Here is a 13,285-nt window from a genome sequence, read left to right as displayed (position 1 = left end):
GTGCACACTCATGTGTGCTTATGCAGAGAGGCTCAAGTTTCTGTGTTAACATATTTCAGACGTTAAGGTTCGGTGTCCTCTGAGACTGGTATTTGCTATTTTCTCATGCTTTTGCAGACACTGGCATGAACCACCACCTTCTTCTGAAGCAGTTTGAACACCTGAACCACCAGAATCCCGACACGTTTGAATCCAGAGATTTGGATATGCTAATCAAAGCGGTGAGGGTGTGCCCCCAAGTGGGGTCTTGATGTTCCCTTGAGGACCTGAATTTGACAGATAAACTCAATGGAGGGAACATAACTTCCGTGGGCTCTGGAGAGCGTGCATCTTCCGAGGAAGGCTGCTTAAGCTTCCTCACTGTAGATAATGTTACCAGCATGGGTGTACATCGTTCATCCATGTCCCCAAATCCAAAATGCTGCCAACTCTGAACAAGGCTTGAACTAGCCACTCACAATGGTATCTGTAGTTTTTATTTGGACTTAGTAAGGAAGTCCTGCCTATGAAGGTTCTATGGAAGAATCAGTTTCCTTTGCCAGCTTTTTCCTAGTATTTCTTGGCATGAGGAAATGTGACTTAAGTATCTCCCTCCATCTCCATTTGGCCTTACTCCCTGGGCCCTAAAATTTAGAAAATCCCTTAAATATTTTATTACTAGTATATTTATTTTATATATTTATATAATATTTATTATTCTTATATAATTATCATATTACTATATATTATATTTGTATGTGGTGCTAGGAGTGTAATTCAGGATTTCATACATGTTAGGGAATGCTGGGAATACTGGTATGAGCTGCCACATCTGGCTAGCCCTGGGGGTTTTAAATTAGAGTTTGGGGACCCATTGTAGTAGTTATGAGAAGAACTAACAAACTTAATGTTTAGTTGGTGGTTATGAAATTTAGTGAAATAGCACTCAACCACTTTTCATTTCGTGTCACGCCAATGTTTGGCCTAGTTCTTTCTTTTTGAAGTCAGTTTATATTTTGCTTGTCTTGGATAGTTCAATATTTGTTTGCTCTACTCTCCTATCCCACACCTGTTAGAGAGCACAACGGATTATTAGAGCTGTTTTATTGTTCTAGAGAGACAGCTCCAGGCTCAGTTGTGAGACCCTGCCTCACTGAATGGGGTGGAGAACAAGGAAGGAGGACTCCAGCATGCACCTCCACACACTCCTGCACACAAATGCCCCCCCCATGTGACCGCACACACACACTCACAGGCACCCTGCACACATGCCTGTGAGAGGAAGAGACAAGAAGGACCATTTGCACTTCCCCAGCATGCTGATTTGAATGTGTTGTGACCTAGGCAACTGCAGATCTGGAGCAGTATGACCGCACGCGGCATGAAGAGTTTAAGAGGTATGAGATGATGAAGGAGCATGAGCGCCGAGAGTTCTTAAAAACACTGGATGAGGAAAGGAGAAAACAGGAAGAATCCAAATTTGAAGAAATGAAGAGGAAGCATGAAGACCACCCCAAAGTCAATCATCCTGTAAGGACCGTGATTTATGGAAATCTTTATCTAGATGAAGTGAATTCTTTGTAGCTGAATTTTATCCTAAGTTTAGCACATAATTCTCGAGTCTTAATTCTGAAAAGTTCCTCAGACATATTGTTTGAATCTCTATATGTAGATTATAATTTGTTTTGAGCAATTTCTTAAAATTGGTTCACAGGGAAGCAAAGATCAACTAAAAGAGGTTTGGGAAGAGGCTGATGGATTGGACCCTAATGACTTTGACCCCAAGACATTTTTCAAATTACATGGTAACAGATTTGATACAAATATTGATATTTATATCTGCTGTTTAAAAAGTCTATATTTGATTTCCTCGTTATTGATTGCTGTGATGGTTTGCTGTCAAGTTCTACCAATAGTAGAATGTTTGGACATTTTCCTTCAGATGAAATTGTTAATAGTCTTTTAGCTGATCTCAATAGATGATATTTTAGATCTTAGCCATGTCTTTCTGCTTGCTTTTGCTATTGAATCATTGTGTGACTCACTCCAGAGCCCTCTGTAAACTGGAGCTGCTTCTGTGGCCGGTTAGGTTATCTCTAACAAGCTTCACATGACAGAATTAAAACTTTGCTAAGCTTATTTGGTGGTGACACCTGTAATCTCAGCACTTGGGAAGCTGAGGCAGGAGGATCGCTGCATATGTTAGGCTATCCTGGACTACCTAGTAAATACCAGGCCAGTCAGGGCTACGTAGCAAGACTATGCTAATTTTTTCAAAAAACTACTTTTAGTCTTATAGAAACTGCTCTGTCTCTCTGGAAAGAAATAGAGATGTGCTTTTCTAAAACACGATTATGAACTATAAATGTAGAATTGTCCCTTGGTCTGATCGGAGGCCTAGTGGGAAATTCGTAGCCCTACCTGAAGCTGATGGTCACTTCGCATCAGCACTGCTTTTGCAAACCGTTGTCGTTGTGGTTTAAGTATCTACTTCTGAAGGACTCAGATCTGCTTTTGCGTTTGTGACTACTGAACTTTAGATGTCAACAATGATGGATTCCTGGATGAACAAGAGTTAGAAGCGCTGTTCACAAGAGAGGTAAATGACAGTGACGTCCTCAGCCCCACCTGCCTCGCTCCCCTCCCTCACCTCCTTTTCCTTCATGTTGGTTTTCACATTTTCTTTTCTCAGTTGGAGAAAGTGTATGACCCCCGAAATGCAGAGGACGATATGATAGAAATGGAAGAAGAAAGGCTTAGGATGAGAGAACATGTCATGAATGAGGTATGCTTTAAAGTTAGGGTGTGGGTCGTTTCTGTCATTCATCAAGTTCTTGCATTAATTCTTATCACAAGATGGAAGAATAAATATACAGTTGGTTTTTTTGTATTTACTTATTTTTATGTGTGAGTGCTTGTCTATATGTACATATATGCACTTGTGCATGCCTGTTACCTGAGAAGGCCTGAAGAAGATGCCTGGTCTGGAATTGGAGTTACAGACAGTTATGAGAGACTGTGTGGGTGCTGGGAATTAAACCTGGGTCCTCTGTAAGAGCAGCAAATGCTTTTAACTGCGGAGCATCTCTCCAACCCTCATCATAGATATTTAATTGGATTTTGTATTTGTGACTAGAATACTATACTGGATTTCTTTAACAAAATAATTAGTAACCACTTTAAAATATTTTACAGGATTATGATACTACTGTATGTCAGCAGTAAATATTTTGGGGCAGGAAAAGCAAAGATGTTTTATAGTAACATTTTTAAAACCTACATAAACTTTTATGGGTTGGAAAGCCCTAGTCAGCAATCTAAAGTGCACCAGAATTTCACACTTTCTGATCACTGACAAAGATACAAGATGTAGGAAGGCCTGTACTATGAATTTTTATGTTTCATGCATCAAATTACTTACAAAATTGTATAAAGTTGCCTTTAGGCGATATGTGTAAATTGTATATATGAACCATAAATCAATTTTGTTTGGGGGTCCCAACCCCAAGAAATGTCATTATGTATGTGCAAACATCTCTGTAGCACAAATAGTAAAATTCCAGAGATAGATATTGGGGTTCAACCTGAAGGTCAGAAAAGCAAAACAGCCAGCCACTGAATCTTACCTCTTCCTCAGTCCAAAATGGCGATCCTGCCTCCAGGGATCTCAGAAGGAGACTGTGTCTGGGAACTGTCTCTTCCCATTTTCTATTCCTCTCTAGGGCTGGGATTAAGGGCGTGCACCACTACCGCCCGGTTTCTGTGACAAACTAGTGTGGCTACTGGGATTAAAGGTGTGTGTCATTGCTGCCTGGTCTGTAAGGCTGGCCAGTGGGACTGTTTTACTTTTCTGATCCTCAGGCAAAGCTTTATTTATTAAAATGCAAATTAAATGCCACAACATATCTCAAAATGTCCTTTTAGAAACCCAAACTCTAAAACCACACATTTTGGATAAGGGGTACTCAGCCCACAGCAAGAAGATTCCCAAGTTCTGTTACCTTAATAATTATGACAACAAATATTTACATCTTGTTTACCTTCTGTAAATTTCAAGGTTAGGGGAAGGAAGTGCTAATTCAGCCAAGCTTGTGGCTAGCATGGTCTGGCTTTTTGGTGTACTTCATTCCCAGGCTGCGGGAACATTCTCTCACTGGATAAAATAAGGGTCATAATGAACTCAGAACCCTTTCATGGAACGTGTAAGACTCATGCCCAGCCATACCAAGCCTCATGTCTGCTCACATCCCACTGACTGAAGCCGGTCAGTGAGGAGACGATGGGTACCTCTCACAGGCTGTTTCAGCAACACATGAGCTAGAGGTAGAGATGTAGACATGTAGGACAGAGCAGCAAAGGCAATAAAAACACAAACCATCACGGAGACCTAAAATTTCAATTTCTATCTTTTAGAGCAATTGATTACTCATTGCCTTTGCTTGTTCAGTGAGTTGTCCTTTCTCCCTTGACTTGGGTCTCCAGGAACAGAGTGACCCATGTTGCTAAGTAACTGACAGATGTGAATGGAAGGACAATGGCCTCAGCACAGTGTTTGATCTAGTGTGTGAGCCTGCTGCACTACCCCCCTCCCCAACAGAGACATGTGGCTGGAGACTAACTGGCCTCACTCCATCCCTGCTATGAACCCAGATCACTAGCGGGCTTTCTGCCTGGCAATTCTAATCCCTGGTCCACTAACGTCTCCATTCCAGCATCCAACTCTCACATAACCTGGGCCCTCCCTAAAGCCTCAAGATGCTCCTCTTCTTCTGCCCTTTCTTTCAGTGTCCTACAAAGATAGGGGCAACCAAGAGAAATTTGAGCTTTCCCTACCAAAACTTCTAGCCACTCTGACCGTTCATTTTGCCTTGTGTCTGATCCGTGGGTAATCATGGCTACTGCGCCTGTTGAAGGCCCTCTCCTTCATGTGCTCCGAGTCCAGGTCTCTCTTTAAGGACATTCTTCATGCTGCTGACTCCCTTTGTCTCCTTGGGCCAGGTTTCATCTGTCTGCTGGATCACTCCCTCCAGAGGGCAGATGTGGTCTCCTCTTTTCCACCCAGGGAACCAAACCCAGCTCTTAGCCTTGCTGCCTTTCTCTTCTTCCACAGCCAGCCTGTTCCCAGGGTTCTGTCCTCCCCCCTCCCCCTTTTGTCTCCTTTCATTTTCTCCACAGCCTGTGCTAATTGTGCTGTGACCTCCTAATCCCCGTTAGTCCATCCCGTCAGGGCACCGCTGTCCTTGCCCGCGCTGCATGGTTTTGACACTTTGATACAGTTCATACTCTTCAAGCCTTCAGAATCCTCTGCCCATCCCTCCTCAAGTCTGAATGTGACAGTGCCCAGGGCTGTCCCTGGCCTTGTTCACCTTTCAGCTCCTGTTCATTCATTCCTTGGGTGGCATAGGATGCTCTGTGTCGGCATATATGCTCTATAGACTGAAACTAGAAATGCAGGCATTTGTGAATCACTAAGTGGCTCCTGGGAATTGAACTCCGATCTTCTTTAGGAACAGCAAGTGCTCTTAATTTCTGAGCCATCTTTCTAGCCCCAGAGTAGCTGCTTGACTTCAGTGGTTTCGGTGGGAATGTTTGATCTTTCAGTGCTGAACTGGGGCCCCTGTAGAGTGGAGGTTAGTATGGACTGCCACCTGAGGCCCGGTCTTATAGACCCAGTGTCAAACGAATTTCATTGTCATTAAAGTTCACTGTTCTAACTGAGTTTACCAAGAACTGTATACTGAAGAGGACTTGGAGAGGCCATTGACTTCTGCTTTGGTTAGATTTTATTCCTTTTAAAAAAAGTTGAACCAGTTGTGGTGGCACATGCCATCTTAGTCATCGTTCTGTTACTGAGAAGAGATTCCACAGCAAGAACAGTTCTTATAAAAGAAAGCATTTAGTTGGGGGCTTACTTACTGTTTCAGAGGCTTTATCTGGTACCGTTCTGGCAGGGAGCATGGTACGGGAGGAGGAGCTGAGAACTATAATCTGCAGGTAGAGACAGTGAGACACTGGGCCTGGCTTGAACTTTTGAAACCTCAAAACCTCACAGCACCCCCCCCCCATACTTCCTCCAACAAGGCCACACCTCCTGATCTTCAAATAGCACCATGACTTTAGGAACCTATGGGAGGCATTTGTATTCAAACAGCCACACATGCCCCTATTCTCAGCACTTGATAGGCGGAGACAGAAGAACCACTGGCAGTTGAGGCCAGACTGATCTTCATAGCTAGGTGTATATTCGCTGAGACCCCATTTTGGAAAGTGTACCCTTTCGAAAAGCAGTAAGTTGAGCCTCTTAGCCTGGCCTGCTTTATTCTTGACCATAGGAACTCTGGAGTGGCGATTGAGTCTAGCGCTTAGGTCTAGCTGGATTTGTGTTTACTGTGAAGGCTTTGGTCCTAACAGCATAACCAGCCAGATCACTGACTTGCTGTGTTGGTCGTGAGCATATCAGGCGACTGACAGCTTGTATTTCCAAGTTTTAAGTATGAAGAAGAGGAAGATGTGTGTTTCTTGATTCCATAAAAGCGGAGTGCATTTCCTCATTGTCCCCTCTCGTCTTTGTGATGTTCACCTAGTCCTAACTGGTGAATATCTCCAAGGTGGCATCTTTTGGGAATTTGTACCTAAACAAAGATTTGTTTATATTGCTTTTGTGTTTTCCTTTAATCAGATCGATAGCAACAAAGACCGATTGGTGACTCTAGAAGAATTCTTGAGAGCCACAGAGAAGAAAGAGTTCCTGGAGCCAGACAACTGGGAGGTAAGAGGACCAGCCTTAGAGGGGCAGGCGGTTCGCGAGGCGCTGCACCACTGTGTCTGACTTTAGCTGCCATTCCTTATGATTCTTATGTGTAATCTTACAGGGTTTATGTTCTACATAATGTCACTGTAAAGTAATGGTTCCTTGTCTCCTGGGAAAACTTTCTAACAATTTATCTTTATGATCACAGTACATAAAATTAGAAATATTTTTTAAAAAATGGTTTATTTCTGTTTTATGTGCATGTCTAAGTTCCTGCATGTATATATGTACACCAAGTGCACGCCTGTGCCTGAGGAAGGGAAAGGGGGTGTCCAATCACCAGGAACTGGAGTGATAGGCTATTGTGAGCTACCATGGGAGTGCTAGGAACCAAACTTGGGTCCTTTCTAAGAGCAGCCAGTGCTCCTAACTGCTGAGTCAACTCTCCAGTTTAGATTAGAAATCTTTTTAAAAGTGTACATTTGTTAAGTATAAACTAACATCACTAAAAGTTTAAAACAGAGATATTTTAAGAATAAATTAAAGGACCCACTGAGCGGTGTCTGCAGATCCATTTTGGTTGTTCTTCTTGGAGGCAATGTCTTGTATAGCCAAGGACAGCCTTCAGCTGATCCTCCTGCCTCACCTCCCTTGTGTTGTCGTTACAGGACGGCACCACTGGGCTTTTATCTTCTAACACTGTGCCTCAACCTTACACTTGAGGTGACCTTCCTGCCTCAGTCTCCGGAGTGCTGGGATAGCAGGTATCAGCCCCTAGACCTGTCTTCCAATATTTTATTGTTATTATGAAAGAAGCTGGGGCCTGGGGAGTTGGCTCAGAGGATAAGAATGCTTCCTATGCAAGTGTGAGGACTGTAGTTCAAGTCCCCATTATCTATGTACAAAGTCAGGCACGGTCACACCTGTAACTCCACTGCTGCTGTGGGATGGGGACAGAGATAGGAGAATTACTAGGACTTGCTGTCTGCCGGACTGTAGTTGGAGGCTGCTCATCTGTTCCTGGCTTCCCAGACCCGAAATAATCACACAGAAGCTGTATTAATTAAATCACTGCTTGGCCAATCACTTAAGCATATTGCTAGCTAACTCTTACATCTTAAATTAACCCATTCCTATTATTTTATATTTTATCACGAGGCTTTTGGCCTACCGTCAAGGTTCCGACCAACGGCTTGCGTCTCTCTCCTCTGGCTGCTACATGGCTTCTCACTGACTCCAACTTCTTTCCCCCAGCATTCAGTTTAGGTTTCCAGCCTGTCTTGCTTTACTATATTAAGCCATTAGCCAAAGCAGCTTTATTCATTAACCAATAAAAGTGACACATGTATAGAAGGACATCCCACACCACCAGACTAACTTCAAGTTTAGGAATAAAAGGAAGAGATGTAGTAGGACAACCATGTCTTCTCTGGCCTGTGCACTGCCTCCTCCCCACACTATCTGTGCTGTCTCTCTGCCTGTCTATAGGAGCTCAGCCAGTAATGCTAATCTGTTAGCCCAGGTACTCTCCAGAGACTGGGGCAGGAATGTGGCTCCAAGTTCAAGGCCAGTCTGAGGTACAGAGTGAGTTCAGGGCCCTGGTCAGAATAGAAAGTGAAAAAAGGGTAGTGGTGGTAAAAAAGGGCAGCAGGGAGTATAGCCCAGTGGTAGAACACCCCACGGTCATGTACAGGGTCCTGCCTCTGTTCAATCCCCAGTAACACAAAAAATGTAAAGAAGCACATAACCCAGGTATGGCCATCTATGCCTATCCTCTCAGCACGTAGAAGGTGGAGGCAGGAAAATCAGTGTTCAAGGTGTCATCTTCAGATGCATAGCAAGTTTGAAGACTTCCTGGATTGTGTGAGAGTCTGTCTCCAAAAACCAGAAAAGAAACACTTTTAAAAAGTATAAACAGGAGCTGGAGAGATGACTCAGGGGTTAAGAACATTGGCTGCTCTTGCAGAGGACCTTGCCTGGGTTTCCAGCATGCACAAGGTGACTTCCAACTTCAGTTCCAGAGCATCCAATACCCTCTTCTGGTTACCAGAAGTTACCAGGCATGCACACGGTACACATGAATATACTCAGTAACACATGCACATACATATAAATATTTAAAATGTAATGAATAAATTAGTTAAAAGGAAACCACTAATATAAGTAATATAACATTTTCCTTCCCCCTCTCTTCCTTCTGTCATTCCTTTCTCCCTCACTCACCTACCCACTCACCCCTCACCCACCCACCCACCCACCCACTCACTCACTCACTCACCCACTCACCCACTCACTCACCCACTCACCCACTCACTCCCCCACTCACTCACTCACTAACCCACTCACTATATTAGTCCAGGAAATTTTAGAAGTGACATCACTAATCTGGGCAGGCATCTTTTTCATTTGTTTGTTCTGTATTTTGAGAGGATCTCATTTTATGGACCAGGTTGAACTAGAACTCACTATTTAGCTTGAGCTGACTTTGCGCTGGAGCCCATTAACCATCTTGCCTTGTTAATATATTTTTTCTTATTTTGCCAAAAGTATATTATTTATACTATTTTGTAAAATGATGATTTTAGTATTTAAATTTTTTTATGATTTATTTGTTTTTATGTGCACTGGTGTCTTGTATGTGTGAGGGTGTTGAATCCCTTGGGTCTGGATTTACATACAGTTGTGAGCTGCCGTGTGGGTGCTGGGAATTGAACCTGGGTCCTCTGGAAGAGCAGACCAGGCTTCCTAACTGCTGAACCATCTCTTCAACAATTGCACAATTTTAAAGCTGAACATGACATTCGTTTCTTTCTGGCACTATTATCTACTTCCCTTTCTTTTAGACGTTGGGTCAACAACAGTTATTCACCGAGGAAGAACTAAAAGAATATGAAAACATTATTGCTATGCAAGAAAACGAGCTAAAGAAGAAGGCAGATGAGCTGCAGAAGCAGAAGGAAGAGCTGCAGCGCCAGCATGACCACCTTGAGGCTCAGAAGCAGGAGTATCATCAGGTAGGCACTGAGGGGGTGTGGTTTGCAGAGACCGTCATGGGCTGCATGAGGCTCAGGAACTTAAGTGTTAGCAGATGAGATGTGGCTTTCAGGGGATGTCAGGCGCCCCTAGATGTGATGTACGTGGTCCGAGCTGCTCAGACAGGAGGAATGCTTGCGTCCAGCCACCAAGTTGTATCACAGAGTGAAACCTGTCTCAAATAAACAAAAACAAACAAACTCAAGTTAGGGGCTGGAGGTATAGCCCAGAGGTGGAGAATGTTCTTAGCCTGTGTGTGGCCCTGGGCTTGGTCCTCAGTGTAATAATAACAAGAACCGAAAACTAAGTGTTAGATGCTTTGCTGAAAGTCTGTGGATTTTTTGTTTGTTTGATTGTTTATTTCATTTTTTGAGACAAAGTCTTATGTAGCCAGGACTGGCCTGGAACTCCTAATCCTTTTGCCTCTGCCTCCGTAGTACTGAAATTATAGGAGTACGACAGAACACTGAGCTAAGCTTGTGCTTTTGTGATGTATCATTAAGCTGTCATATTTTAAATTTTACCGTGTTTTAAAACTAGCTTTGTTACAATTTCTGTTTTGGAGTTGTGGAATCCATGAGAAAATGTCACACCAACTGAGCAGTGAAGGTGATTTTTATCTTTGCCAAGAGAGGAAAAATGAGGCAGACTCACAAACCAGCCCCCTAATCCTTGGCTGTTGGAAGATTAGAGATAAGAGTGAAAGAGATGAGGTGATGTGGGCTAACAAAGGGATGTCTGTGTCCTTTCTGGGTGTAGGTATAGATTTCCCAGAAATCCAGGCACTGCCTTCTTTTGTTCTGTTACCATTCCTTCCACGACTCTTGCCAACTGTCCTGGCACTGGGAGGTGTGTCCTTTAGCCTATATATTGCCTGATAATGAAGTTAGAGACTGACATAGTCTGGCAGCCACCTTGGATACAACCAGTTTTGCCAGCCCACCTGAGGGGAACTTCTGATCTACCATGCCTTGTCTTCAAGATAAAGACTGGGGTGGGATGAAAATTCATCTGGGTCCCCTGAGCATCACTCAGGGTAACACATTCTCTTTATTAGTTACTTCTTCTGTCTCAGGGATAAATTCCAGGCAGAATTGATATACAGGAAGGGTTTGTTTTGACTCACAGTTTGAGGTTGCAGTCTGGCATGGCAGGAAGGCATGGTGGGCAGCAGTATGAGGCAGCTGGTGACATTGTATTCAAAGCAGGAAGCAAAGACAAATGAATGTGGTTACTTCTCTTGCTTTCTCCTTTTCATACAGTCCAAGACCCCGGTCCATAGAACGGTAATGCTCACACTGAGGGTGTTTTTCCCCCCATATCAATTACCTCAATCTCGAAATTCCCTCAAAACACATGCCTAGAATTTTATCTTGTAGATAATTGTAAATCTTGTCAAGCTTTCAGTCAGTATTTCCCTCTCACCAGGCTGTACAGCAGTTGGAACAGAAGAAATTTCAACAAGGAATCGCTCCGTCAGGGCCAGCAGGAGAACTGGAGTTTAGACCACGTATGTAATTTTTCATTATTTGTTTAGGGAAATAAACCATTATAAATTGATAACATTTTCCATTTTAAAAACAGTCTATCTTCAGATGATTAAAATTCATGTTGTATTCTATATATTTGAAGAAATAGAGAAATACATTAAAGAAAATATGAAAAGTTTTCCAAAATTTTCATGAGTGAATATTTTTCAAATGCCACACAATTAGATGTCCATAATTGTGGTGCAGTGATTCATTAAAAATTATTTGTAATTCTTTATGATTATTTATATTGATCTTACTAGAGAACATGTTTATAATTTGTAATCTGTGATGAGTTAACCATACTTTTAAAAAGTAAAATTATGTATCTTTGTGTAAAAGAACATCCGGAATAAAGGAAGATATGTGTAAAATGTAAGCATACTTCTTTTGAACAGACACATAACGTCCTGACGTCTGCCAGAACTTGGAAGAGAACTGTTAACTTCTGTTTCACCTTTCAACATCCCGTCTTTAATCTCCACTCAATAAATACTTTAAAGCACATTTGGAATAAAGGAAGAGACCTTGAAAGTGAGAACATAATTTTTTATTTTTTCACCCGGATATTTAAGGATTGAAATATTAAGGATTGGGTGACCAGTCTCAATTTGGGATTCTATTAAAAAGGAAAAGGGAATGTCCTACCAGAACCAGAACAAAAACAAACTCAGCCACTCCTCTTATTGTTCTTCATTTGTTATTAGTGGGTCAAGGGCCACATCCCATAGTTTGATGACACTGTCCTTATGTAGGTGAGAGAGCTCTGCTCTTGGCTGGAGGACAGCCTGCTGTCACTCTAAGGGTGGTTTTTTTTCTTGGGTGCTTATCTTCCTCTCTCAGCAAACCCTTCTTTGATATTCATGGGTATTCCCAAAAACCATCTTCCCCAGTGTTTCTGGTGACTTCGGCCTATTTTTAGCACCCTACCCCCTAGAAGGCTTCTGTTGAGTAGGGGCGTCTGCCCCCACATCAGAGTTTCTTTATTCATATGCTTGCCTTCTATCCCTTCATGTAACAGAAAACCCACAAGGGAAGTGACCAGCCTCAATTTGGGATTCTCTTGTAAAGAAAAAGGGAATGTTTAGAGGACACCTTTTGGTCTTAAATCAACCCCAGTCAGCTTTGTTCATCATCCACATTTCTGTCTGCACTCTTCTGAGAAAGGAAACACTCACCTCTCCAGCTCCAATGAGCAACTTCCCAATCATCCTTACACATCAGCCCCAACACCATGGTTTCACTCTGTTATCCTCAATCAGGTTAGGCCATTGCTCCTTGTCTTTCTGCACCACACACAGGACGCCTGGGCATGGGGGAGCTGCAGCAGGTTTAGAGGAGGGATTGACGTGTGGGCTGGGAGGTAGCACGGGGACGCATTTGCCTGCCCTGAGAAAGGCCCTCACCAAACCCCAGAACTGCAAGAAAATTAAAAAGCAGAAGAAAAGAGTCAGGAATGGGATAGCTGATCTTTAGCGTTTAAAAGGTACTGTTTGACAAGAACAGTGGCCTTTTCACGGCAATGTGTGCATATCCCTTTGCTTGCTTGTCAGGCAATGTTGATGGACAGTTCTTAGAGTAGCTCCCTCTTCTCAGTGTCCTCAGAGGCCGTGGGTTCTGTCTAGGAGGTTTTTATGTTCACAAACATTAAGGGACTTTACGAAAGATCTCCTACTGGAGCCCATGCCCTACTACTACAGGCGTTAGGCTCAAGGCTTGCTTTAGGCAACAGCTGTGGACATTGCCAGGTTGATCATGTTTTGCTTTGTTTCATTTTTGCCAAATAGTTTCAGAAGCCTTAGCAGGTATCTTGGGTTTCTTTCCCTTCCTTTTAATTACTTTGATGAGCAACTAGTAAGAGGTATAGCTTTTGTTTATAATAATAATAATAATAATAATAATAATAATAATAATAATAATAATATTGTTTTGAGACAGACTCGCAGGCTGGCTAGGTACTCACTGTAGAGCCCCGGGCTCATTTTTGACTTAT

General features: G+C 42.7%; 1 protein-coding gene across 3 annotated transcripts in view; it reads left to right on the top strand.

Moving 5' to 3' along the window:
• Nucb2 (nucleobindin 2) overlaps positions 1–11,830 on the top strand; it is a 34,255-nt gene extending 22,425 nt beyond the window's left edge. For all 3 annotated transcript variants that reach the window (XM_041666684.1, XM_041666683.1, XM_041666685.1), the window contains 9 exons: positions 118–221; positions 1,324–1,509; positions 1,694–1,784; positions 2,520–2,578; positions 2,672–2,764; positions 6,659–6,748; positions 9,574–9,744; positions 11,192–11,273; positions 11,691–11,830. In XM_041666684.1, coding sequence (XP_041522618.1) covers positions 118–221; positions 1,324–1,509; positions 1,694–1,784; positions 2,520–2,578; positions 2,672–2,764; positions 6,659–6,748; positions 9,574–9,744; positions 11,192–11,273; positions 11,691–11,698 — 884 coding nt within the window. In that variant the 3' untranslated portion in view covers positions 11,699–11,830. The remainder of the gene's footprint in view (positions 1–117; positions 222–1,323; positions 1,510–1,693; positions 1,785–2,519; positions 2,579–2,671; positions 2,765–6,658; positions 6,749–9,573; positions 9,745–11,191; positions 11,274–11,690) is intronic.
• Positions 11,831–13,285: the final 1,455 nt, after the last annotated feature.

The sequence above is a fragment of the Microtus oregoni genome, unplaced genomic scaffold (assembly GCF_018167655.1).
Source record: "Microtus oregoni isolate MIOR12 unplaced genomic scaffold, Mior012 000016F_ref0000370, whole genome shotgun sequence".
Taxonomy (NCBI): domain Eukaryota; kingdom Metazoa; phylum Chordata; class Mammalia; order Rodentia; family Cricetidae; genus Microtus; species Microtus oregoni.
This window is presented reverse-complemented; position numbering and strand designations above follow the sequence as displayed.